The sequence below is a fragment of the Notamacropus eugenii genome, chromosome 3, assembly GCF_028372415.1.
Source record: "Notamacropus eugenii isolate mMacEug1 chromosome 3, mMacEug1.pri_v2, whole genome shotgun sequence".
Taxonomy (NCBI): domain Eukaryota; kingdom Metazoa; phylum Chordata; class Mammalia; order Diprotodontia; family Macropodidae; genus Notamacropus; species Notamacropus eugenii.
Genome location: NC_092874.1, coordinates 114,945,444 through 114,972,347, shown reverse-complemented (window position 1 = coordinate 114,972,347; position 26,904 = coordinate 114,945,444). Strand labels below are relative to the sequence as shown.

General features: G+C 37.6%; 1 protein-coding gene across 17 annotated transcripts in view; it reads left to right on the top strand.

The window, feature by feature from the left end:
* The window catches only part of CALD1 (caldesmon 1), a 268,202-nt gene that overhangs the window by 158,187 nt on the left and 83,111 nt on the right, over positions 1 to 26,904 (top strand). For 4 of the 17 annotated variants that reach the window (XM_072652687.1, XM_072652686.1, XM_072652678.1 and 1 more), the window contains one exon: positions 25,524 to 25,618. The exons of the other annotated variants lie outside the window; for them this stretch is intronic. In XM_072652687.1, coding sequence (XP_072508788.1) covers positions 25,572 to 25,618 — 47 coding nt within the window. In that variant the 5' untranslated portion in view covers positions 25,524 to 25,571. The remainder of the gene's footprint in view (positions 1 to 25,523; positions 25,619 to 26,904) is intronic. 17 annotated transcript variants of the gene reach the window in all.

The window sequence follows — 26,904 nt, the reverse complement described above, 5'->3', positions numbered from 1 at the left end:
TGTCATGGAATTGTTGTGAAGAAAGTATTTCATGAACCTTAAATTCCTATACAAGTAAGAAGCATCACAATTATTACTGGGGTTGATTCTCAGTCTATTTTAATTCACTAGTAATGTTATTGGTCATATACTCTATTTAAATAACTCATTTGTAACAAAAAACCCAGTTTTATACAATGTGATTCAAATTCACATCAGGAAAAATGTTGGTCAATTCAGTAGGAAAATAATCAGTAAAATTAGTTGTTGATTGAGTTTTCTATCTTTCACTAAGTTGTTTTTGCTTTGTGTGTATATGAAAATAACCAGCTGAAATTCAAATAACTTAGTTAAGCCAGTTATTTGCCACCAGGAGGCTAAAAATGGTACAAAGGAAAAAACCCACTGTATTTGAAATCAAAGCACCTGGTTTTAGGTCTCAGCTCTTTCACTACTGTACACCTATGAGTAATTCACTTAGCCTCTCTTGGTCTAGTTTTCCTCATTTGCAAAACAAGGGAGTTGGACTAGATGACCTCTGAAGTTCTTTCCAGCATGTAGATAGACACAAGAAACATTGATTTAATTCAGTCTTTCACCATAATGAAGACTGATTGTTTTATATGTGTGGTCATAGCCACCATCTCATATGCCTGCCTAATACTCCTTTTTTAAAATTCCTTTTACATAAACAGAAAAATAACCAAAGATCAAATTTCTCCCTTAAATCAAACAGGACTATGGATTTAATTGTTGCTGACAGTAAATTCAGTCAAAAACCTATTTTGCTTATCTTTTCTGTAATTGGACTTAAAATTAGTAATCAATCTCCTTGAGGATAGAGGTTGCCATATTATATATAGAACCACAGTATTTGAGAATGGGAAAGATTGGTCCAGTCCCTTCATTTGGAAAATGAGGAAATTGAGATCCAAATATGATCTACCCAAGGCCATATAGCTAGTTACATAGCTCCAGACTGCTCTTTCAGACCCCTCACAGTAGTCCGTGCCCCTACATATAAATATTTGCCAAATTGAATTGACTGGGTGGTTGACCAAACTGGAATTGATAGAAATAACCATAGTTACAAAAATAGGTAATGTAGCATACTTTCTGTAAAAATGTTTTAGGTTCACACTCTGGGGCCCTGCATTTCTAAACATTTCACCAAAGTTTGTCCTGATCAAACCACATCGAATTACGGTGTTCAGTGCCGGGTGCTACCTTTTGATAAGGACATTGATTCAACTGGAGAACACCCAGAGAAGGCCAGCCAGATTGTCTAGGGCCTTTAGTTCATCTCCTGTGATCAACCAATCAGCCAACAAACATTTATTAAGCACCTACTATATACTAATCCCTGTGCAAGGTGCTGTTGAATACCAAAACAAAAATGAATCTATCCCTGCCCTTAAGGATCTTACTCTATTTGGAGAGAAAAGAATGAGCATTTATTAAGTACCTATTATTAGGTATTATATAGGTATAATATTAGGTATTATATAAGTATAATAGGTATTAAGTACCTATTATAAGCCAGACAGTGTGGTAAGAACTTTACAAATATTATCTCATTGGATCCTTACAATAACTCAGTGAGATAGTTGCTAGTATTATCGTCATTTTACAGCTGAGAAAACTAAGGCAGATAGAGATTAAGGGACTTGCCCAGGATTATGCTGCTAGTAAGTGTCTGAGATAGATTTGAACTCAGAGCTTCCTGACCTGAAGCCCAGCACTCTATCCATCGTGCCACTTTAATGCCACCCAGTTGAAAGAATGGAGTATGTTTATTCTGGGGGGTTGTGGGAGGGACCTGTGGCCTTGAGGTCCCATGTGGTCCTCTAGTGGGGGCATGGTAGCTGTCTTCAAGTCTTTGAAGGGATATCCAACGGAAGAGGGATTAGTCATACTGGGTTGAACCCCAGTTTGAAGAAATTGTAGCAATAAGTGGGAAGAGAGAGGTATAAGCCTGATATAAGGGGAAATCTCCTAATACAGTTACCCCAAAGTGTAATTGGCTGCCTTTGAAAGTAGCACGTTTCCCCCTCATTGGAGGTCTTCATACAGTAGTGGAAAGGCCACCAGTTGGGTATGTATAGACAGCATTATCTTTCAGGTACCACATGGACTCTCTTTCAACTCTGAAATTGTTATTCCGTAAATGTGCAGTTCACGTTGATCTTGGGAGTTGTTTTCTTCTGTTAATGTGAGAAGATGAATAGTTTAGACTCTTAAAGAAGCCCAGAGCATCTTTCTCTATAGTGAACAAAATGAACAGAAAATAGAAGTTTTATATGTGAATAGGCAGAAAGTACAAACATTAGTAGTAAATTGCTGGGAGCCGGGACCAAGCTCTGCTCTCCAAGCCAAAAAGAAAAAAAAATGTGGTGATCTGCAAAGGAAACTCCATTTTCAGCCCAGCTTCTAAAGCCTCTCGTTTAGCAGACACGCCTCCTTGGCTAGGCCTCTTCATACAAGGTTTAATTATGGAGATAAGTATTAAATAGAATTCTTCTTGCTTGTCAGGATTTCATTTTAGCAACTGAAGCTAAACAAGGAATTCTCTCCCTCCAAAGTTGGTTATTTCTTAGGCAAGGCAAATAAAAACAATACCAGGTTCTGTAAGTACAATCCCCACCCCACCCCGCCACTTACCTTTAGGTAATAATAAAATGTTATATATTATATTATATAATTATATACATAATATAATTATAATAAAATCAAAAACACTGATTAATCACTTACTTCATGCCAGGCATTCTACTAAGTGTGGTGGATGCAAAGAAAGGTAAGTTGCATCTATAAGGAACTCACATTCAAATGGAGGAGACAACTCACAAACATCTAAGTATTTACAAGATATATGCAGACAGAGTAGGTGGAAGGCCATCTCAGAGCGGAGGGCACTTCATCCCTACTACGGGATTATAGATGCAACTCTTGTGAAGAACTACAGGGACTAGGTGAGGCAAAGCCACAGTGGACAGTGAAGAGGGTAGCCATCGAATACCCATATTTATATGTCTCTTTGCATTTTTACAAAGTGCCTTCCTCACAACACTCCTATGAAGTAGGTAGAGGTACAATCATTATCATTCCTATTTTTAGATGAAGAAATTAAGGCTAAATTTTGGTTTGGACCTAAAATTTCATGAGTGTAGGAAACTTCCTCAGGCATGGAGATCCCCTCCAAAGTACCAGTTGGCTCAGAGATTTGCCAGAGGAACAGAGAAGTAAGTGCCTTGCCCATAATCTCTCAACTTCTATGTATCAGAAGCAGGAAAAGGAACTGAGATCTCCTTTATCTTCTGCCATATTGTCTTTCCAGAGAGAAGATGATGATGATGATACAACAAAGGTGTACTGTCTCTCCAAAGAGTTGATGATAATAATTAATAATAATAATAGCCAAATATAAGATTTACAAAGCACTTTACTTGTATCATTGCATTAAATCCTCATGATGATCCAGTGGGGTAGGAGCTATGAACATTCCCATTTTATAGATGAGGAAACTGAACCTGAGATTAGCTGACATGCCACAGTTACACAGGTAAGTAAGGGCCTAAGGAGGAATTCAAACCCACTTTTCTTATCCACTCTATCAACTACGCCATGTTGTCGCCCTAATAAAAACAACAATAATTGAACATAAATATGAGATGAAAGTCATCATCACCATCGATAACACTTAGTAATAACAATAGCTAACAGTTATATATTGATTTGAAATCAGTAACTCTCTATATGTATATATAAACATGTACATGGATGAGTCAAATATACATATACATACATGCATATTTAATATAATAATATAATATAATATGCATATTTATATATATATATAAATCTGATTCTTATGACAACCCTATAAAGGAAGTGCTATTATTATTACCCATGTACAGGCATACCTTGTTTTATTGTACCAGCAAGTCTGTTGGTACAAGTTTTTCCAAGAGCGTGTGCTCACATCGTGTCTGTGTGTCACGTTTTGATAATTCTTGCAATATTTCAGATATTTTCATCATTATTATATCTGTTATGGTGATCTGTGATCAGGGATCTTTGGTGTTACTATTGTAATTATTTTGGGGAACCACAAATCATTACCAAAGAAGGTGGTAAACTTAAGTGATAAATGTTATGTGTATTCTGGCTGTTCCAATAACCAGCTGTTCCTGTCTCTCTCTCTCCTCTGGCCCTCCTATCCCCTGAAAAACAGTACTGAAATTAGGCCAGTTAAGACAATGGCCTCTAAGTGTCAAGTAGAAGAGTCAATGGATATGACAGGTACACAAATGAGGAAGATACTAAGTAGAGGCGGTTAAGGACAAAAAAGTGCTCCATGAAGATTTCAGGTAGAAGGGGTCATATCCAGCTAGGGAGGATTATGGGAACCTTATTGAAAGTGGCCTCCAAGCTGGGACTTTACAGAAGACAAGGATTTTGTGGACTGAAATTGGATTTTAATGTACCTATGATTTCATCTGTGTAGGGAACACCCAGTAAGGAAACTCCCTGGATTAATGCAGATCAGCACCTCATCTGTAACTTAAAGTCTTAAGAGCTCAGCCTATAGCACTGAGTGGCTAAATTCCTTGCATAGAAGGTGTCAGGAATAAAACTTGAAACCAGGTCCTCCTGACTCAGGGGCTGGCTCTCTAGCCACTCTTCTGAGATTTTTTTAGAATTATTTGATTTGGAGCTTGAAAGAGACCTTGGGGAATATCTAGTCAGGTATTCTTAAATCTTTTTTTCGTATGCTGTGCACCTCTCAGGCAGCCTGGGGGAACCTATGGATCCCTTCTCAGACTATTGTTTTTAAATGCATAAAATAAAAAAACAAAATACGTAAGATTACAAAGAAAAGCAATAATATTGAAATACTATTATCAAAAAAAAAAAATTAAGTTCACAGACGCCAGATTAAAAATCCCTGATCTATTCTAATACCTTTATTTTTATGCCTGAGGAAGCTGAGGCCCAGAGGGTAAGTGAAGTTAGCCCAAAGTTACAGGTAATAAGGTGTTTAGCCTTGGTCTAGATGGAGTTCCTCAGTCCAAATCTAGCGTTTTTTCCAACGTTGCACATTGTTTTCATTTTTATCTTGCCAAAACTGTGCAGACATTTTACAATTCACCAGATCCCTTCTTTATAACATCTCCATGAGGTGAATAGTACAAGTTCAACCAGGTCTCAACACGTGTAAATAATGAATCTCATTATTCGAATTCATGTTACATAGATTTCCACTAGGCTGGAACCAAATACTATATTTTACATAATTATAACTTCAAATAGTGTGAACCCAAATCTATGTGACCACTTCATAGGAGTCTTTCTTTGTACTAATCAGGACCTATATAATGTCTATATAATTATCTCCATGTTAGAGAGAAGGGAACTGTAACTGTGACTTCAACAGGAGAGATGGCTTGCAGGTTGTCAGATGGCTAGCAGAAGTAAGTAGCAGAACCAAGACAGGACTCAAACTCAGCTCATCCAGTTCAAAGTTCAGTACCCTGTCCCACTATACAAAGCTATCTCTCCTAAAATCACAACTTCAAGTTTTGCTAATCCTTTAAGTAATTTTTTTTCAAATCTGAATAATTCTGCAATTTGAACTGTGCCCTCATTTTGGAAAGGGTTTCTTTTCTTTTTTTAAAAAAAAATAGCATTTTTATTTTTTTCAATTATATGTAAAGACAATTTTGATTAATTTTTACATTCGTTTTAATGAAATTTTGAATTTCAAATTTTCTCTCACTCTCCTTCCCTCTCCTCTCTTCTTCCTAAAATATAAGCAATTTGATCTAGGTTATTTATGTGCAATCTTATAAAACATTTCCATATTAGTCATATTATGGAAGAAGAAACAGGCCAAAAGGAAACACACACACACACACACACACACACACACACACACACACAGTGAAAATAATATGCTTCTATCTGCATTCACAGTCCATCAGTTCTTTCTCTGGATGTGGATAGCATTTTCCATCACGAGTCCCTTGTAATTGTCTTGGATCACTACATTGCTTAGAGAAGCTAAGTCATTCAGAGTCGATCATCATACAATGTTGCTATTACAATATACAATGTTCTGGTTCTGCTCCCTTCACTTTGCATCAGTTCCTGTAAATCTTTCCAGGTTTTTCTGAAATTATCCTGTTCATCATTTCCCCCATCAGGCAGTGAGCCCCTCCAGGACCTAGGTCAGCACACTGTCTGGCACACAGTAGGTGCTTAATCAATACTATTGCTATTTATTCTTTTTGAAATCAAAGCATCTTAGTATTGTTATAATGTCTTACAGCACAATAGTATTCCATTACATTCATATACAGCTTGGTCAGTTATTCCCCAACTGATGGACCTCCCTCAATTTCCAACTTTTTGCCATCACAAAAGAGCTGTTATCAGTATTTTTGTGCCTGTGGGTCCTTTTTCGCTTTTTATGATCTTTGTGATACAGCTTTAGAAGTAGTATTGCTGGATCAAAGAGTATGTGCAGTTTTATAGCCCTTTGGGCATAGTTTCAAATTACTCTCCAGAATAGTTAGATCAGCTCAAACCCACCAATAGTATATTAGTGTCCCAATTTTCCCACATCCTTTTGGGAACTGTTTCTTTGAGGACTTGTGATCTAAGAGAGAGCATCTCTAAATGTTCTATCATAAATAATTAGTTAAATGTCTTAGAGAACATCAGTTTCATGAAAGGTTAAAAATGCTCTTTTCTGAGTGCACAGTTAAGTACAACTTAGGGGAAGGCACATTGGACAGGGAATCAGCAGACCTAAGTTCTAGGCCTGGTCCTTCCATAAATCATCTCTGTGACTTGAAGCAAATTCATATCACCTCTTGGGCCTCAGTTTCCTCATCTGTAAAATGAAAGTAACCATGGCTAAGTGTGATTCTTGGCTGAAGAGAGGTGGGCTGGGGTGATACACTACTGATACAGTGCAGTCTTTGGCATCCTTTGAAGAGCCCAGGCATTTTCCAGGTGATAACGTTTGGTGAAATATCTTCCAGTCACTCAGTAAGTAGAACTTCAGAACCCTGATATTCCTGCTACCTCAGGACCCACTCCTACTGCTTTCACATGCCATTCTGTACCTCGAATCTGAGAAACAGAATCCAGGAAAGGACCAATTTTGAGGAGAGGGAAATTGCAGACTTCACCCAGCCAGTTCTTCCCTAACCAATCAGCAAACTTTTATTTTTCTTATTTAGCTAGTTGTTTCTACATCTTAAAATCTCCCTTTAATTCCCCTCCTTTGAAGGACCACAGTTACCATGGAAACAATGATGTAATCAGCATCAGTTTGGTGGCCCCCTAAGCCCAATATAAAGTGGTTATATTTGAAACTTACACTGCGCTGTGTCCAGAGAATGAGTTTTATGGGATAGATTTCCTCTGATAGACTGTAATATTACACATACCCACACTCCAAAATCCTCTGAAAATGAGCTAGCATAGAGTGGAATCCTGCGTCTAGGACAAAGGGCAAACAAAGGTGAAGGGATTTGGGATTATTTAGCCACAGAAAAGAAAACTGATGAATAACGTAGTAATGTCCTACCAGATTAATAAAAGGCTTTTATATGGTCCTGTCCTCCATGTCCTCTGCCTCACCGATGGAAATGAGTGAGCTGAAAACTGAAGCCGAAGGAATTTGCGTTAGAAGAAAACCTCAACACTGGACAGTAACAGTCATACTACTACTACTACTAAAGCTAAGCATTTATGTTGTTCCTGCTGTATACGAGGCACTGTGCTAAGCTCTTAAGAAATAACTCATTTGATCCTCACAGTAACCTTGAGAGGTAGGTTCTGTTATTATCCCCATTTTACAGTTGAGGAACATGTGACAACCAGAGGTTAAGGGCTCGATAAAGGTCATGTAGCTCACTCCTCAAATAGGAGTTAGAAATCTATCTATGGGTGACAGATAGCTCCAGGGGCTCCCTATTGCCTCTAGGATAAAATAAAAACCCTGCTTGGCTTTTAAAGCCCTTTACAACCTGACCCCAACCTGTCTTTTCAGCCTCATTGGGCATTATTTCCTCTCTAGAACTTTGCAGTCCAGTCAAACTGGCCTTTCTGTTCACGCATGGTGCTTCATCTCCCATCCACACACCTTTGCACTGTTCATCCTCCTAGAATTCCTTTCTTCCTTCAAGATCCAGAACAAATCTATATAAAATCTTTCCTTACTACTGCTCCAGCTGCAAGTGTTGTCCCTCCCTAGCTGCCGTATATTTAGCTACCTTGTGTTTATTATACTTATTCTGGATATGTATTTATTATCTCCATACCCACCCCCCAGTAAAATGTAACTCCCTTGAGATTTAGGGATGATGTCAGTCTTTGTATTTCTTTCCCCAGGGCCCAGCAGAATGCTTACCTGGCACATAGTAGGTATCCAATAAATGCTTATGAATTGATTAGTTGACAGCTAAAGGAATAAATTGGTCTGAAATCAAAAGAATTGACTAGAGGCCCTCTGAAAGACTCTTCCTGCTCAATGTTGTTTTAGTGTGGGTGAATACTAGCCCTAGTTCTTGTTAATGATAATGCAAGACAAAGAACACATTGATAGGGAAGTCCAGGGAAAGTCAGTAACAGCTCAAGAAGAGAAGGTAATTCTTTATACCTTTTTCCACAGCACTATTTTTCCCCCCACTTCCGTAAGAGAAAAGAGATACTGACAATGTTTCCTTTAGGAAGGAGCATGGCATAGTCAATAGGGCTAGCCTCAGAGCCAGGAAAACCTGCATTTAATTCCCACCTTGGATAAGTGACCCCTCAGCAAGTTACTAAACTTCCCAATGCTCTAGGTAACTCTCTTGAGACTACAAATTGCAGAGAAAGAACTGACCTGCCATGGTAAAGGGAGTTTCTTCATCTGGAAATTTCTGTATATCAATGAAACACAGAACCAATCTCGATTCCTAATCTGGGCTCTTCAGAAAACTGGTGTCTAGACTACTTTGATGGGACAAAAGACCCTTATCTATTTTTGCTTATCATAATCACATGCACACACACACACACACACACACACACACACACACACACACACACACACACACCCCTGTACTTATCTTGTTAAACAGACTTTCATTATCATTATGTGTTTTAAATATTCAGGATATTTTGAGGTTCAACTGTGCAGTTGAAAAAAACAAAAAGATAAAATTTTGTAACAAATCAATTGATGGACTTCTGGACACCTTCAGGGACCATCAGGAAGTGTTCTATGGACTATACTTTGAGAATGATTGTTTTTTAACATGATGCCAATGAGGCTAATTGTCCTTAATTTAATCACCACATAAACTAGTAATAAACTTCAAGGAGAAGATTATTCTTTAACTCTAGATTGCAAATCCATTCCCAGCTAGGAGTTTCACTAGAGGCTACCATTATTCCTAAAAGGGACTGAACCAGAGAGTGTAGGTGGATTCCCACAACCCAACCCCACTTCGCAAAAGCAATTCAAAGGATATTTCATTTATTGGCTACCTTGTCTTCAAATAGGAAGGACAGAATGTTCTTAAACCTAGCCTCCAGAAGATTAATTTATTTTTTTCATTTTTTGTTGTGATGTACTAGCATTGCCAAAACATAGCTTCCAGGGAAGGCAGAGTTAAACCAGTTCCTTTCAACATGAACATGAACTTCTGAATGTGTAAAATGAATTCTTGCAGCAAGACCAACTAAATGAACTATTTAAAGTCAACTCTTCAGAAGCAGTCAAGTAAGACTTTCGATCAGAATGTGTTGGAATAATATGTCATTTATTTGTTTCCATCGTATCTGACTCTTCATGACCCTATTTGGGGTTTTCTTGGCAAAGACACTAGAATGATTTGCCATTTCCTTCTCCAAATTATAATTCACAGGACATTTTATAGTTAACAAAATTCTTTATATAGGCTATCTTAATGGATCCTCACAATAGCCTTGGTAGGTCTATAGAACAAATATCCTTATTCTTATTTTGTATATGAGGAAACTAAGGCTTAGAAAGACTAATTAATTTGCCCAAGATCATACAGAGATAGTAAAGGGTCAAGATGGAATATGAACCCATGTCTTTTGACTGTAACCCTTCGTCAATGTGTCTTCTCAATTAGTAAGTGATATAACCTGGGTTTTTGGACTCATTATTCATTCCTTTATAACATTTTGCCTTTTTTGGTCTTCTTGATTAGCCTATCAGACACTGGAAGTCTATATTCCCTTAAAAGATTCATGATCAATGGCCTTAGGAGAGCAGAGAGAAGTGACAAACTTTCACTTAGCTGTTTAGCTTTCTGGTAAGCATCAGTTCTCAACATTTTTAAGATAGAAAAGCTATATTGGAATTGTAGATGGGTGAAGTGGGAACCAGACCTGTGCCTCCAGTAGTATAGGAAAGTGCAAAGGAAAGAAAGTCCTTCTCCCAATGCAGGCTGTCACTTTCTTTGTAATTTACAGTCTGGGAGAGTTGTCTACAGAGCAAGCTCAAACTGAAACAGGACCACTACATCATCACAGTCCCTGTGTGGGGGCACATTGACTTAGAAAACCACATAAGAAGATTATCCATGTTCTATTTTATTTTTATTATCTTGTTAAATATTTCCCAATAACACTTTAATCTGGTCTTCCTTGGGTCTCATGTTTGACACCTCTGGTTAGAGCCCTCAAAACCAGTTCAGCACCCCTTTGCCACATTACCTGTATGGAATTTGAGAATTCAAATTCTGCTCATTTGGACTGTGTGTTAATATAGGCAGAGGGTAGATTCAAATGTTGTGAGACTCAGTTAACTGGGAAAATTAATAGTATATATAAGTTTGTTCTGGCTCTGGTTAAACCACTTAAGAGAAAAAAAAATTCCTCAAAGGATCTTCATTATGAATTTCGATTTGGAAAATCACCTTACGCTATACAGATTAGAAATTAAATCACAGAGAGAGTAAATGATTTGTCTAAGACTATAGTGAAAGAGGAAATGGCAAACCACTCCAGTTTCTTTTCCAAGAAAACTCCCCAAAGGATCATGGAGAGATAGATATGACTGAAATATCTCAATAACATACTGGAAATAGGTGGCAGAGAAAGAATTTGAACTCACATCCTTTGACTCCAAATCAAACATTCCTTCTGTCATACCACTTTATCTCCTGAGTAATTAGAATCACTCATTTACGTATACATGATTATTACTTCATTAAAGCTGATCTTCTAAGGATCCCGTAAACCTGCACGTATGTTGTTTTATACATGTTATATGTTATATACGTTTTATACATATTTATATACATTTTAGTATATCTAAAATGTCATAAGACCACATTTCTTTGAAAAATAGTATGTAATTCTAATTTTTGGTTAATTTATACTGGCCACACCTTAGTGAGGTTAGATTATATTCTTAAAGCCAGTTCTGATTGGGTATTTTTAAGTATGAGAGTTTCCTTTTCATTTAATAACACCACATTCATATACATTTCCTTTGTTGGAATAAGAATCTTTGTAATTTTCACATTGGCTGCTATAAATAGTGGTGATGAGCCTGTATGTTCAAGAAAGTCTCACGGGACAGTATTTTTAACTGCATACTGTTTAGAATAGGAAATTCTTCCAATGTCCATATTTTCCAGGGTGGGTTACACATCTGCACCATCTCTATTGCCCTCCATTTTCCTGTAGGATTTAGGATTCCAGCTGATTTGTTCCAGGGAATTGCTAAAGGTTTGTTTTTATTTTTCTAAGGCTGACTTTGGTCTTTTACTACCTTGTGGGAATACTGTAGATTTCGTGGGGCTCTCCAAATGAAAGCTGGATAACTCCCTGAGCTGTCACCAGAAATTGAGTAATGAATGAGGCCTTTATTTCTTGAGCTCAGGGAGCGCCTGCCTCGGCTTAGAATAACAGTGGTCAATCCATTTTCTACCCCCACAGAAAATCTTACACCCAGCTGGCAGGTTTTTCTGAGGCACTCCTGAGACTAATGTGGAAAATAACTGAGCTAGGAACTAACCAAGACACAAGTATAGTCACCGTGGTGTTTCAAGGACAAGAGGCATCTCCAGACATAATCACGTTACATCCTTCCCACGATGCTATTGGCAGTAAGGGTTGATCTTAGTCTCTTCCCACTACTTTCTTGAACAGTGGTCTTATTCTGTTTCTCTAATCAGCACTGTTCAGTTTATCCCACTTGTTCAGTTGGGTTTCGTTTCAGGGATCTGATGTTCATTTATTCTTTGACTCCCCCCAAATGAAGAGACTGAAAGAGAATGTATTTGTGGAGACTGTATAGGATTGCATACCTTCTTTGGGAGGGAGGGGAAAGGAAGGGGAGAAAATTTAAAACTTATGGAAGTGATTTTTGGAAATTGAAAACAAATAAATAAATAAATTTGGAAGAAAAAAAGAATTTTTCTGTAAGCCTAGAACAAACCAAGTCCCACTTTTTTCCTTTTTCTTAGTGATCTAGAAGTAAAGAGGATGGCCAAAAGATATCTTTATTACCACAGAATATACTATAGAAATATATATATATAATATCAATATATAACATATATTGTACATGACATATTATAATATATAATAATATAGTAATATAGTCTAATATAATAGCAACCATTTTTGTTCTTGAATGCCTATTTCTCTAATAATACTGATATAATAAAGATACTTTTATTCACAGGATCCTGGATTTAGAGATGAGAGAGGCCATAGAGGTCATCTTCCAGATGAGGAACCTAAGGACTTGTTCAGCATCTCACACACACACACACACACACACACACACACACACACACAATTTATGTCACACATAAGTGACAAAGCCAGGTTTAAACCCAAATCCTCTGACTCCAAATTGTGAATTAGTACAGAAGTGTCAAGCTCCACCAAAACAGATTAAAATGTAATTGGGAAACACTTAACAAAATAAATTAAAAATACAATAAAACATAGACAATTCTAATGTTTTTCCCAAATAAATATGTGGCCTGTAGGGAATCTGTTTTGATTTGAGTTTCACACCATCAGAGTGCCAGATAGTTTTATGTTGATGTACTACCTCTGACACTTACTACCTTTCTGACCTTGGAAAAGTCACATTTCCGTGCCTCAGTCTCCTCTCTGAAGAAAGAGGAGGTGAGATAAGATGATCTCTAAGGTTCCTTCCAGCTCTGAATCTGTGATCTGGGCAGCCTTGCTGCTTCTTGACATCTTTTTTTGTTTCTTTTGTCCCTCTTGTCCAGTGTTATTATATTGACCTTTCTTCATTGTAAGATCAAGAGAATCATCTAAGTCTTAAACAGATTCATAGATGTCCAGCCCTAAATAAACTGTAAAGGCAAAAAGTTGTGTTTTTTTTTAATTAAAATACTAAGATGTTATAACAACCTTGAACAATTCTGAAGACAGACTACTCTCAGGCTAATGTAGAGATGTTGTCATTTAATGAGAGAGTTTACCCTAATTCTAAGTAACTCTTCAAAACATACTAATTGTGCTTAATTTAAGTGAATTTAAGTATTAAAGAGGTAGACAGGAATGGAACAGAATGGACTTCTTTCTTCTAAGCCTGCACAGCCTACTTAATTCAGAACACAATTTAGAGGATTCTTGACTCAAAGAAGAGAATGATTCCCCCATTGAAGGATACCATAGTAGAGTGGAAAGAGCATTATTGGATCTAGAGTCCAATGACCTGGGTTTAAATTCTGACTCTGCCATTTGCATCTGTGTGACCTTGAATAAGTCATTTCTCCAGGCTTCAGTTTTCTCAGATGTTTGAAAAAGAAAATGAAGACTGGATGATGTTTAGCTAGATAATGATCTCTAAGGGCCTTTTCAGCTCTCACTTCTATAATCCCAGTATGTTTAGAGTTAAAGTCAGGACAGGCTGCTTCCTTCAGGAAACACAACTGATTGTCCTTGGACAGCTCCTAGCTATTTCTTCTGACCTCAACAGGGCATTTAACTCATGATCACTCCATTGACTGTGGTCCTGACCTCTTTCACTGACCACACATCCGTCTATTATTTCCAACATCCACTGGCCACATTGACTCAATGAGGAACTTAGCCTTGCCTTGTCCCATCCCAAAATCTGACCTATCTCTAGGCTCAGACCTTCTCTGGCTTTGAGTCTAAATTCTGCAATGACCATGATTCCTGATCTTTAGGTGTCTATACCTCAGTGGGTCTCTGGAATAACTATTTATTAGTTGTTGAGCCTTGGCAGAGTGGACTTTTTCAGGGCCTGGGATGTATTGGAACCTGTCAGTATTTGAATTACTTTATGAATTACTAGTCCTATAAAAATACAAGGTGTTTGGTTGTCTTTTCAATAACAGTGTTTTTGCACTTTTGAAAAAAGGAGAAAGAATGAAAAGGAGACAAATAGGGGAAATATATACCTTCAAGTCTTGCAAAGCACTTTATTTACATTCTTTCATTTGATCCTCACAATAATGTAATATAGTGATCCATAATATAATGTAATATAATATGATATGATGTGATATGATGTGATGTGATATAATAATCTGCCTATGAGGTAGATGCAATTTTACCCCCATTTTATAGAGGAAGAAAGTGAGCTTAAAAAAATAAGTTAAGTGATTTATCCAAGGTCACAGAGTTAATAAGTATCTGAGGCAGGATTTGAATCCAGATTTTCCTGACTTTAAGTCCAAAATTCCGTCCTCTGTACCATACTACCTAAATATTACTTAAAATACTAAAATTATAATTATAAGCCTATTAACTAGTAATAAAGCATGGATCTTGATGTGACATTTCTTTAATACCCTGATCTATCCATCTAGGCATGGCAGTCAATCTAAGCCAATATTTTAGCATGGCTCAAAGAGAGTATTCCCAGACTTTTAATTGCTGGTCTTCTTCTTGGCCCTACAGATATTACTGAAGAGAATTGAATACCACTCAATTTAGGCTAGAAAAGATGTTGGCAATAACTAGTTATCGGCCACCACTGCTTCCCTACTCCTAAAGAAAAGAAAGAATAATCAAAAATCTTCCCAAATAAAGAATTTTGTGTGAACTTTTGCCTTTTGTGTGTATTTTAGAAAAACAGAGGGAGAGAGAAAAAAACAATTCCAGAGAATTTTACAGGATTCTTTCAGGAAGAAGGAAGGAGAATCAAAAGCAGATATAAAACCTCAGGTTAAAGGAAAGGTGTCGCTAGGATGCTTATCTGATTTGATGAGAAAAGGTGTCAAGCTTAAGTCTCCGGACCAAAGAATGAGAAGAACTACAAGTGATAGTGATTATGGAGCGAAGAAAAGTGACCTAGGTGAAATTCCCAGCAGTCAGAATAAGGGAAGATTCTGCTCATTAACTTCCCTCATTTTAAAAAGTAGTTAATTACCTTTGTCATGTAAAAACTTTTTGATTAAGTCAATCAGAACTAAGTGTGAACCAGGACTGTACTCTTCTTTGTACCAAAAACATTTCCACTAGGTGTGACAGGAAGTCTGTTTCCATTGGATGAGATTTAATCATCCCCTGTGGAGGCTATGTCAAACCAAGGAGTTAGTTTGGAATCCTGGAGATTTGGGGTTGGGTAACAGAGAGCATTCTAACTAACCCTCTGAGAAGGAATTACCTGGGAGAGGAGGAGAGGGCCTCAATCTCTTCCTCAACCCCCCAACTCCGGTCAAAGGAGCTTTATGAGCTTTAAAATTCTAAAAAACTTGGACCTCCCATCTTCCCAAGCATCATAGTATTAATGTCCCTGGAACAGCTAATAGTAGTGCCTTCACTGGAAGCCAAAATATATTAGATACAGATTCAAGGCTCTACAGAGAGCCTAGTATATAAAACAAAAGTATACCATACCTAAGGAGAACATCTTGAGGACCTCAGTAAAAGAACTTCCAGGAGCTCTATTACTCTACATATATGTTCATTATTGCTATTATTATTACCCCTTTGCTATAGTGATCTTTCTAAACTTGAGCCTGAACTTGACTCTGTGGGAAAGCATGTCTTTTGGGGGAGTATTTTGTACCCACTGTACTTAAAAACCCTTTTCTAAAAACTAATTTAGTCTGGCTGACTGATTTCACAGATGGGGAAAAGCATAGGAGTGGGGGCTCATGAGTTATAGCATTAGAAAATATGCCCCAGACCCTACAAGCGTAAGCCTGAAGCCCTCGGTGAATATAGTAGTTGTGCTCTGGGGACCTGATGTCAGTGAGGGGGGCAGTTGAGATCTTCACCACAGACCTACAATAAGTATAGTTTTACTTTCTTATAGAATAATTAATGTTTTAAAATCATTAAAGTTTTAGCATTATGGAATTTATACATCTAGACCCTGATTAATGCAAATAATAGATCCCACAAAGTAAACAGTGTTATTTGAAAACACATTTTATAATTCTATTGCACTGGGATCAGTCACCACATTTTACAAATTTATGACTTTGATAGTGTCAATTCAAATGCATACCACTTCATGGTATGCATTAGTTGTTGCTAATAGGGACCTAGCTGTGACTCATATTCTAGCTACAAAAATGTATATTCAAATGTAATATTTTGACATTCAAAGTAGTCCCAGTGAACCAATGCAGATAGCTTAGTGTTTCTAAAGAAGACCTTTAAGATCTTCTAGTCCAGTTTCCCCATAAATACAACATAGAACTGGGCTAAGAACCTGGATTTCCTGATTTCCAGGCCAATGATTATTCTACTTCCCTTCTGTTTTTCTCTACTTATCTATTTCATTTCTTATGACATTTTTCCACGGCTTCTTTAATATTTTATAAAAACTTTCCTTGTCAGATTATATTTATATCTTGAAATTTTTACCTAAAATAAGTTGTCAGTGTCCTTGTTCACCCAGAGCAGACTAGCTCTGGCAGCTAGACTGGATAATCTTAGCAATGGAATTAGAACTTTCAGAAACTTCTTAAATGAACTGGAAAAAGGGTTAGAAGGAAAGATAATTTGAAGTTCACCTAGAAAGAACAGGAATTCTGAAATACCATGGAGAATCTCAGATAACCTCAGTTCTCCATACCCTGTGACATGAAGTCAAATTGATATCTCAGATCACTGGCTTTCAAGACTGGAAAGACTGACAGGTTCTTTGTTAAGAGAGCTTTAATGTTATTTTCTTCTTTGTTGTTTTCATAAAGTCTTAAAATTAAAGGGCTTTTCAAATGGTTCTTTACCTTTTTGCATGTGAGACTTTGAATTCATTTCTATTGCTGCATATTTTAGCAAAAAAGGCAGCTCCAGATTCTCTTTTCTAGCTTACTAAGTAAGCAGCAACAATAACAAATTACTTCTACGTTCCCAAATAGAATGTAAGCTTTTTGAGGGTAGGCTCTATTTCACTTTTGTTTTTGCATCCTCAGTGACTAAGAGTACCTGTACTTAGTAGGTGCCTAATAAATGTTCATTGATTGATTCTACCTGCCTCTTCTGGCTTAATCCTAGTCAATGTATTGTACAATTTGATCATTTCAAAGAATAATTAGAACCTTGTTTTCACCGTACAAGCCGATCATCTTTTTCACTCATTTTTCTGGTGGCATATTTTACATATGCAAAATTTGGAAGAATCTGAATTTCCTCAGTGTAAGGAACTTCCTTCACTAACACAAATCATAATCCTTCTGTGACTTAATAGATAAATCCTAAAGAGTTCCCTGAAGCACATAGATTTTAAGTGACTTGCCTAGTATCACACAAGAAATGACAGAAGTGGGATCTGAACCCAGTCTTTCTGACCATAAACTCATCACTGCCCATAAGTGGGAGCTAGGGGCACAATGGATGGAATTCTGGTTGTGGAGTCAGGAAGACCTGAGTTTAAAGGCAGTCTTAGATACTAGCTGTATGTAATATCATTTGGGTTTCAATTTTATCGTCTAGAAAATGAATGGGTTGGATTAAATGGACACCAAGGTCCCTTACAGCTAATCCTATTGCATTATGCAGCATTGCTTTATTGCATCCTGATGTAATTTACTAAATTGTATGATGACAACTGTAATGGAATAATATGGAAAAAGGTACTAATTACACAGTATAGATATACCTAAATTATGCAGAGCACATGGTTGTTTATCTCATGAAAGATCTGCAGAGATGAGTATAAATCCACATCTGAGACAGGATGTTTGTCTTCTTTTAAAAGACCATATGTGAAATCACTGGGAAAAAAAAACCTGGCTCCTATTCCAGCTGCAAATTCTATATGCAAATGTAATATCCAGACATATAAAGTACTCCTAAACAATCCAAATGGCTATGAAACTATCTGGATAATATATATTAGACTCCTAAGACTTGAGAACTAGCACGTCTCCTTCTAATACTTTGTTATGACCCAGCAAGTTCCTAGGTTACCCTCTGCATCCCTCCAAAAAACCCAGTACCCCAGACAATATCTTCCCAAATATAAGGTAGAAAAAAGCTGAAAATATCATGATTCAAATATACCATAGCCAAAAGTATATATAATCTTGTAGCCTTTGATAGGATTGATCAATGTCTTTGATCTTTTAAATCACACTCATTTCTCTCTCACCCCCACCTTGTGACAAAGAACATTTAAGCAAAAGCAGCATCTAATATAATATTCTATCCTAGTAAACCCTCACTTTTCTGCTGGGAGGGAGTAGGAGGTTTGTTTCATTATCTCTTCTCCAGGACTGTCATGGATTTTTCTTCTACTTAGAGTTCAACTTCCTCTTAGTAATCTTCAAAGTTACACTGTTCTAATTGTGTAATCAAGATTTCTTGACTTGGCACATTTCTTCCTGCACAAGTTCATATAAATTTTTCCACATTTCTCTGAATTCCAAGAATCAGAGATTTAGAGCTGGAAGAGACCCGGGAAGCCATTGAGTCTAACCCACTCATTTTACAGATAAGGAAACTGAGGTTCAGAGGTTAAGTGGCTTACCCAAGGTCATATAGCTAGTATTTGAATTTATTGTATAGAGACATAACTTACCAAAATGTGGCAGAAAATAAGAAAATTAATTATTGAGTCTTCTAATTCTAGGATTTGGTCCATAATTTTAGTTTATCACAATCATTTGGGCAATCAGTTCTGTCATCTAATGCATTAAGTATCTCTCCAAGTTTTATGTCAACTGTAAATTTGGTAAGCCATGTTTACTTCATCCAAATCACTGATTAAACAACATTGACCATAACTGAGCTAAGAGTAGAGCCTATTGGTGTATAATCCATTAACAAGATTTTGGGGCTCTGGTTTTGTTTTGCTTCAACCAAGTTCAAGTCCATCTAGGTATAACGTCATCTAGATTGCTCCTCAGGCTATAAAGAAATACACGTTACAGCCTTTGCTCACGAAAACCTTACGTTAAGCTATAGGAGGTAGGAAAACACGGGTACTCTGGGTTATTTTTTTTAAAAAAAGCTTGACAGTCTCTGCCTGTAGACACTTAAAATCTAGCTGATGAAATAAGATAAATAAATATGAAAGATAATACCACATAAAAATAGATTTAATTATAACATAGATCTTATCCGTATCCCCCATTCCAGCACTTAGGTTATATTTGAGTGTTACATGTGTTTGTGTATTTATTTTGCTTAATAACTTTGTGCTATGAGTAAACTAATGTTAGCATGTTTAAAAATTGTGCTGTGTTCAAATAATATTTTTAAGTGGGGACATGGGGACAAAGGTATGATCCTTTTAAGAAATAAACAAGGGATCATTAACTCAGTCATCTTCAGTTGCTAACATCTTTTGCTGATAAGACATTTGATCTTGGTAGGAAATTGAAATGGTCCAGACTCTTCTAATTGGTTTCAAATAGATTGTGTGATTTGTTCCCAAGTATTTAATTATATATACATATATATATATAAAATGTATAGATATATGTGTATGTATGTATTATATGTATGTATAAATATGTATATACATACATACATGTCATATTATATATAATTTATGTGAATTATAGGATTCATATATATCTTTATTTAAAGGCAAACCCTACAGTTGCTTGTTTCTCACCTGAATTCTTTTAGCAAACTTTGAAAGACCAAAATGCAATTCATGGAAAACTTGCTAGGCAGTGGGTGCAGCATCATGAAAAGAGCACTGGGTTTGGAGGACCTGGAGTCCAACCATCTTCTCTAAAATGAGGGAGCTGAATTAGAGGATCCCTAAGTTCCCTTCCAGTTCTAAGTTATATGATCATATAAACAGAGAAATGGTCCCAAAAAAAGCAGGGTGAAATTCAGTATGATTAGTGTAAATAGAGTGAACTTAAAGATGAAAAATAAATTCTGTAGGAATGTGATGAGGGAAAACTGATAAAGAACAAGGACAATAGAAGAAGACTTTAAATGCACCACAAGCTGAACTAATCACCAAAGTACCAGTGTTATTTAAAATGCTAATGTGATTATGAGAGGCAACGTGGTGTACATGATAGACAGCCAATCTTGGAATCAAGAAGATGTGAATTTGAGCCCTGCCGTGGACACATACTGGGTGGGTAACCAGGGACAAATCACTTGACTCTTAGTGACCCCCAGTGACTATCTAAGACCTTAAGAATAGCTGTTCATCTATATTGGGAGAAGAGGTCTACACCAATTACATCACAGGCCCCACACAGGGAGTGTCCTACACCAGTTAAATGGCAGATCTGAATCAAAACCAAAATAAAATGTGATATTAGGTTACATTATCATATTCATGGCATATTAGAGCAGGGAATTTCTCTCACTGTATTTAACGGAGCCATAGCTAGTCCATTTTGAGCCCTTGGCAAAACAATCAAAGTTAGGACAACTCAAAGCTTTGATGAAGAGTCTCTGTGTGCACTGATGTAGAGGGAAGAGGAACTCGTTGGGAGGAACAGTCACTTGGCAGGGAGAAGCTTCTGGAACTTTCCATTCAAGCAAATTATTCTTGCTAACTAGGTATTCTTCTCAGATGTTTCAGTTCTACTGGAAGTTGGCAAGCAGTCAGTACCCTCTAAAACTGGGTGCCCTGGAGTAAACCTCTGGCCACCTCACCCTAGTTATAATTGGGATGTTTGGCATCAATTAGGCCTTTTTTAGGAGTATTGTGTCTAATTTTAGTCTCCCTTTTTGAAATTATATTTCTCAAAAGGTATAATTAAGAAGCTAGAAAATAGAATCTCTGAAAGGAAGATTAAAGGCACTGGCATTTAGCCTAGAAATGGCAAGTCTAAAGGCTGACTTAATACCACTTATAGCCTTAAATTTCAGCAAGAGAATTTGATTAGTGGGAACTATAATTGATAAATCCTCATTACTATTGCTTCTGGAAAGGGTGTATCAACTCCCCTGTGACTCCACTTATTGCCTCTGTGACTCCCCAGACAAAAACACTCCTTAATCCACCAATTGGATGTTGTGTTCCAGGTGTTGTGTTCTCCTATTGGAAGTCAACTCTTGAGGTCAAGGTCTGTTTTGCTTTTGTACTTGAATTCTCCGTCATTTAGCACCTTACTGGGCAAATAATAAGCACTTAATAAATGCTTATTCATTTATTCAAGGGTGATTGAATTCTGAGAGAGTGTACCATCAGCGTTACTAGCTTACACTTACATAGAATTGTAAGGTTTACTTTCCTCACCATAATTCTGCAAGATATATAGTCCAAGTACCAACCATTATCCAGATTTTATGGTGTCACCTCTCATTCTGAAGTGAGGCTCGGACTAGAACCCAGGTCTTCGGATTCCAAGATTATTTGAGCTTCTGTTACACAATGCTTTATTCCCTAGCCTTCCTTCCATGGTAGTGAGTAGTACTTGTTTAGAAGGAAACAATATGCCATGGAGGGGATGGGGAGAAAGAGAAGATTGAGGGGTGTCAAGAGATCCTATAAGGATTTCAGACAAACAGATTAGGTCACAGGGGTAAGGATCATCTAAGTGTGGCCCTCTAGGTCCTCAAGTGCTGCCCTTTGACCAAATCTAAACTTCACAGAACAAATCCCCTTAATGAAAGGATTTGTTTTATAAAACTTGGGTTCAGTCAAAAGGTTGCACCCAAAGCCTACAAGATCACATGTAGCCTCAAGGCCACAGGTTCCCCACCCCTGGAGCCTGGGAGATAGAAGGGGCAGAAATGGAAGCAAAGGCTCCAAGCAGAATTTCGTGGAGAAGATCAGAGGCCCTCAGACTTGGGCAAGTTTGAATGTTCATTCTCTCTACTCTCTCCTATGCCAGTGACTCCCCAACCCACCACAGCAAGCAGGGTAGGAGGAGTCCACTATCAAATACAAAAGTGGAAATTGAAGGAAAGGAAGGACAGAAAAAACTGGAGAAGCTGAAATAATTCAGTGCAGAGAAGTAACAGGAGGATGAGCAGGAGGGGAAAGGAAGGAAAGCATAGTCTGATGGACTTTCTTTTGGGTCTTCCACAAATCTACTAGAATGCTTGAGAACAGGAAAGAGGTACAGCCTTCCGGAGGGGATATAGGCCAAAGGAGAATTACTCCACATGAAGATGTTTTGTGAGAATCTGCTCCACAGTAACACTACCTCAACTACATAACATGACAGTAAATGTAATCACAAGGAGAGGAATATGGGCCAAAGGAAAGCTCTCTGTTGGGTGGGACAAATTGGGGCAAGCTTCTGGGAGGAAACCCAAGGGTCAGGGAAAAGAGGAAGTAAGATCACTTGCAAATGTGCAGGAAAACCTTTCTCCATCACTCCCCCCCCCCCTCAGCAAGCGCTCATCCAGGGAAAATTTCTTGGCCTGATCCCACCAGTGTTGTATTTGAAATTACTTCCTTTGTGAGGCTTTTGGGTTTTGTTTTTTTTTTTTTACTAGAGAATTTTTTTTAATAGTTCTATCTATGCCAAAGCCACACCTACGCCCTCAGATAAGATGGGAGTCAGCAGTCAGGAAGCAGAGATGGGCTTCGTTCCCAAAACCCTGAGGAAAAAAAAGAGGCCCATAGGTAATAATTTTGAATTCTATGAATGAGTGAGGAAAGAGAGTAAAACCACTTACGCCAAATGGGGAAGGAACAAAATGCCTCTTGCTAGATACATGTTTCTATCTCATCCTTGAAAATCAGTCAAGTTAACTCAACAAATGTTTTATAAGGGCATAATCTGTTGAAGGCAGAAACCATGACTTTAAATGCCTGGTGTATTGTAGATGGGAGATGCAGCATGATATAATGGGAAAAAACAGTGCACCTGGGATCAAATCTAATCTCTGATTTTTTTACATATGTGATCCTAGGCAAATCACTTTATCTCCCTAGGTCTCCATTTTCTCATCCCTTTCTATTTTTTAAATATATATTCTTATAATAAAAAATGTAGTTAAATAAATATAACATCATATTTAAAATGATTCCCACGTATATATAGAAAAAAAATGTGGGACCATGCAATTTAAAGTTCAGTTCATTCCATAAACTGTTGCCTCAATGCTGCTTGACTCATGGGCAAGAAAATAAATTCATTTCCTAGTTAGCAAAAACTAATGAGAGAATTTAATCCAATAGAACTGAAATCACTTAATTTGAACACTGAGCCAAGAAGTTCAGATTTTTCATCCAGATTCTGCCTCTAACAAATTATATGACCTTGGGCAAATCACCTGAGCTCTGTACCAGTTTTTTCATCAAAATGAGGGGGATTGGATTCTATGGATCAATCCCAAAGCTTTTTTTTTTTTTTTTACCAGGCACTGTGCTAAGCACAGAAGCTACAAAGAAAAAAAGCAAGAAAAACAAACCAAAAAGAAAAAAAAATCAAACCCTGTTCCTGCTTCAAAAAGGATTTATTCTAAATGGGGAAGGCAAAATGTACATAAATTGATCCAAAGAAGACAGAGAAAAGGTAGATGGAAAGGGAGTCACAGAAGTTAGGGGGACAAGGAAAGGCCTGCTTAAGTAAGTGAGCTTTGAGTTGAACTCTAAAAGAGCTCAGGAATTCTAAGATGCAGTTGTGGCATCGGAGCATGGGAGACAGTCTGAGTAAAGGCATTGAGAGGAAAGGTGGAAGTGCATAGGAGGAAATAATGTGTAACGAGACTGGAAAGATAGGAAAGGGTCAAGGCATGGAGAGTTTTAAAATGCTCTTTGGATACAGATGAGTCTCTATTTGATTCTAAAGTTAATAGGGAGCCCCTGGAGTTTATTGAATAGGCAATGACATGGTCAGAATCTAAACCTAATCTAATCTAACAAGCATTCTTTTTCAGGTCCTACCTTGTGCAAAGTACTGGGAGATATACAAAGATAAAACAAAAATCAAAAAATGTCCCGTCTTCAAGGAGCTTATATTTTATTGGTTCCTTTTCAAGGTCCTTTCCAATTCTGTGATGCTATGACTTTATTATCCTATATACAGATCCCTCCTGTTAGCCAAAGAATAAATCTGTGTTGAGAAAATGGAGTTACTAAAGAGCTTGGTTTTTCATCCCTTTTGATGAGTAAAAGTGCCTCCTTTGATACTTGACTCTATCTGTGTTTCAGGATCAGTTTGTCCAGTTCACTTTAGAGTTGGGAAATGTTTTCATCTGCTTAGGCAGAGGTGGAGAGTCATCTCCAGAAAGAATCCACACCAGCCCTACCTCCTCGTCCTCCTCCTTCGTGAGGGCAGAAATCTGGTCTCCATCCAGGTTCACCTTGCCCTAGCTGAGCTGGTGAACTCACAGACCGAGGAGTATGGATGTAATCTCCACTGCTGGCTGTTTGTTTCAACATGTTCCCAGGCCTCCTCCTGCCTCCCTTGCTCTAAGGGGTATGAGCACCCAGCGCCTCCAGTTACTTGGTGGGGGAGTCTCCATCTTTATTGCATTTGGTTTGCATTTACATTTCATGCATCCTTTCCTGGATAAAAGGGACAAGAGAGGTTTCTTAGATTCAGTTTCATAGTGGGAACTGTTTACTTTGGAGGCCACCTACACCAATACTAATTGAGAACAGATCTTAGAGCAACTGCTGGGGAACTGTACCCAGATGAACTTTACAGGAGGCTAATCCCCAATGATCCTTTCACAATTAGATGGTGTGTGTATATATTTTTTAATGTTGACCATGATCAGCAATGTTCAGAAAATTTTGAGAATATAGGTCTGTATTTTACACACCCTTGAATGGTTACTGATTCTGAAATAGGAGCTATTTGTTGGTAAGCATTTCAAGTCCTTGCTGTATTACTCCTAACTGGTAGTGATATTCTTGAGAAGCTTGAAGAAATATGGGGGCCTTTGAAGTACAAAAAAAAAAAAATGAGGGCCTCTATTAGAGAGATTACAGTAAAAAATAACAATCAGCCCTCTGATGATCATATGCGGAGGGGAAGCGTTGGGAGGAGCAGATTTGGCAGAGGACAAGCTCAGACTTTCGTCACAGGGGCAGACCAAAATGTTAATACATAGGGTGAACAGGGGAGCATCCTGCAAACTCCATTAGGACTGAAACTAAAATGACATTCTTCCTGTCCCATTCCACACCCTAACGATTTGTCCAGTCCCTCACTGAACCTGGCAGCAGCTACCACTGATTCTCAGCTGTAGACATGCTCAGCAGATCGCAGGGAAGACGGAGCCTATCCAGTCTCTCTCAGTGAGTGCTTACTTTGTCTTGATTTTTTGCCCCTGTTGCTTCTCTGTATTGAATTTTGTATGGTGGGATTTGAAGAAGGGAGGTTTGGAAGAGCAGTAGAGACCTGGACGGGGTAAGAAGTCAATAAACTAGAGTCAGTTCTAAGATTGTACAAAACTAAATGCCATATGTGTTGTAACATCTCTTATTTTCCTTGTTCCCATCTTGCTGTGCCTTGTAATACATAATCAGAAGTGGGTTCATTGTCATACTTAGGAGCATGCTTCTTGAGAGATGTTGTGTATTACAGATCAGCATTCTAAGATTAAAAAAAAAAACCTACAGATAATTTAAACTCAGTCCCTCTGTTCAGAGCGATCACTTTACAGGGCACAGATTTCATCTAAGTCATTTATTGCCCAATCCTCAGAGTAAATAGCAATCAGCCTTCATTATACAAGCTATCTGAAAAGGGCAGGAGGAGTCAAGCGCATATGAGATTCATCAGGGAATTATTCAGATTAACAGGCTCCAAGGTCAGAGAATTATGGAGGCATAGAATATTTCAGCTAGAAAGAGCCATAGAGGGCAGCTAGTCCAACCACCTTGTTAGATATAAGAGCAAATAGAACCTAGGGAATTCAATGAAAGCCACATGGATAGTAGAAAAGTCAGGATTAGACCCCAAGGTTTCTGACTCCCTTTCCAAAGTTTTGTTGTGTTGTGCGAACAAAACAATAAGCTCTTGTGAAATGCAACTAGAAAGACTGGAGGACCAACCACTAGAATTCAAAGGATCATAGATTAAGAACTGGGGGACTCTTAGAGGTTATCTAGTTCCAACCCCCTTATTTTAGGGAGTATTGATACTAAACGAGTTTAAGAGACTTGCCTAAGGTCACAAAAGTAACAGAACCTCGTTCAAACCCAGATCATAGTATCATAGATCTAGAGTTGGAAGATACCTTGGACGCTATTTAGTCTAACCTCCAGTTTACAGAAGAGAAAACTGAGGCTCAACCAATAATTGTCTGAGGAAGGATTTACACTCAGGTCTTCCTGACTCCAAGTCCAGTGTTCTTGCCCACATCTGTAATGTTGCTGTAAATGTGCACACAGCTACAGTTTGATAGATCTCTTTGCTTTGGAGGTACTATTAGTCTATGATGGGCATGTAGCTACCTGAGTTCTAAGTTCTCCTACCTTCCTGTAAGAAGATTTACCTCAGTCTTAACAGTATAAAAAGAGTTTGGCAATATTTGCTATGGAGAATATTAACCTTCTTGAATGCCGAGACCTACATAAGA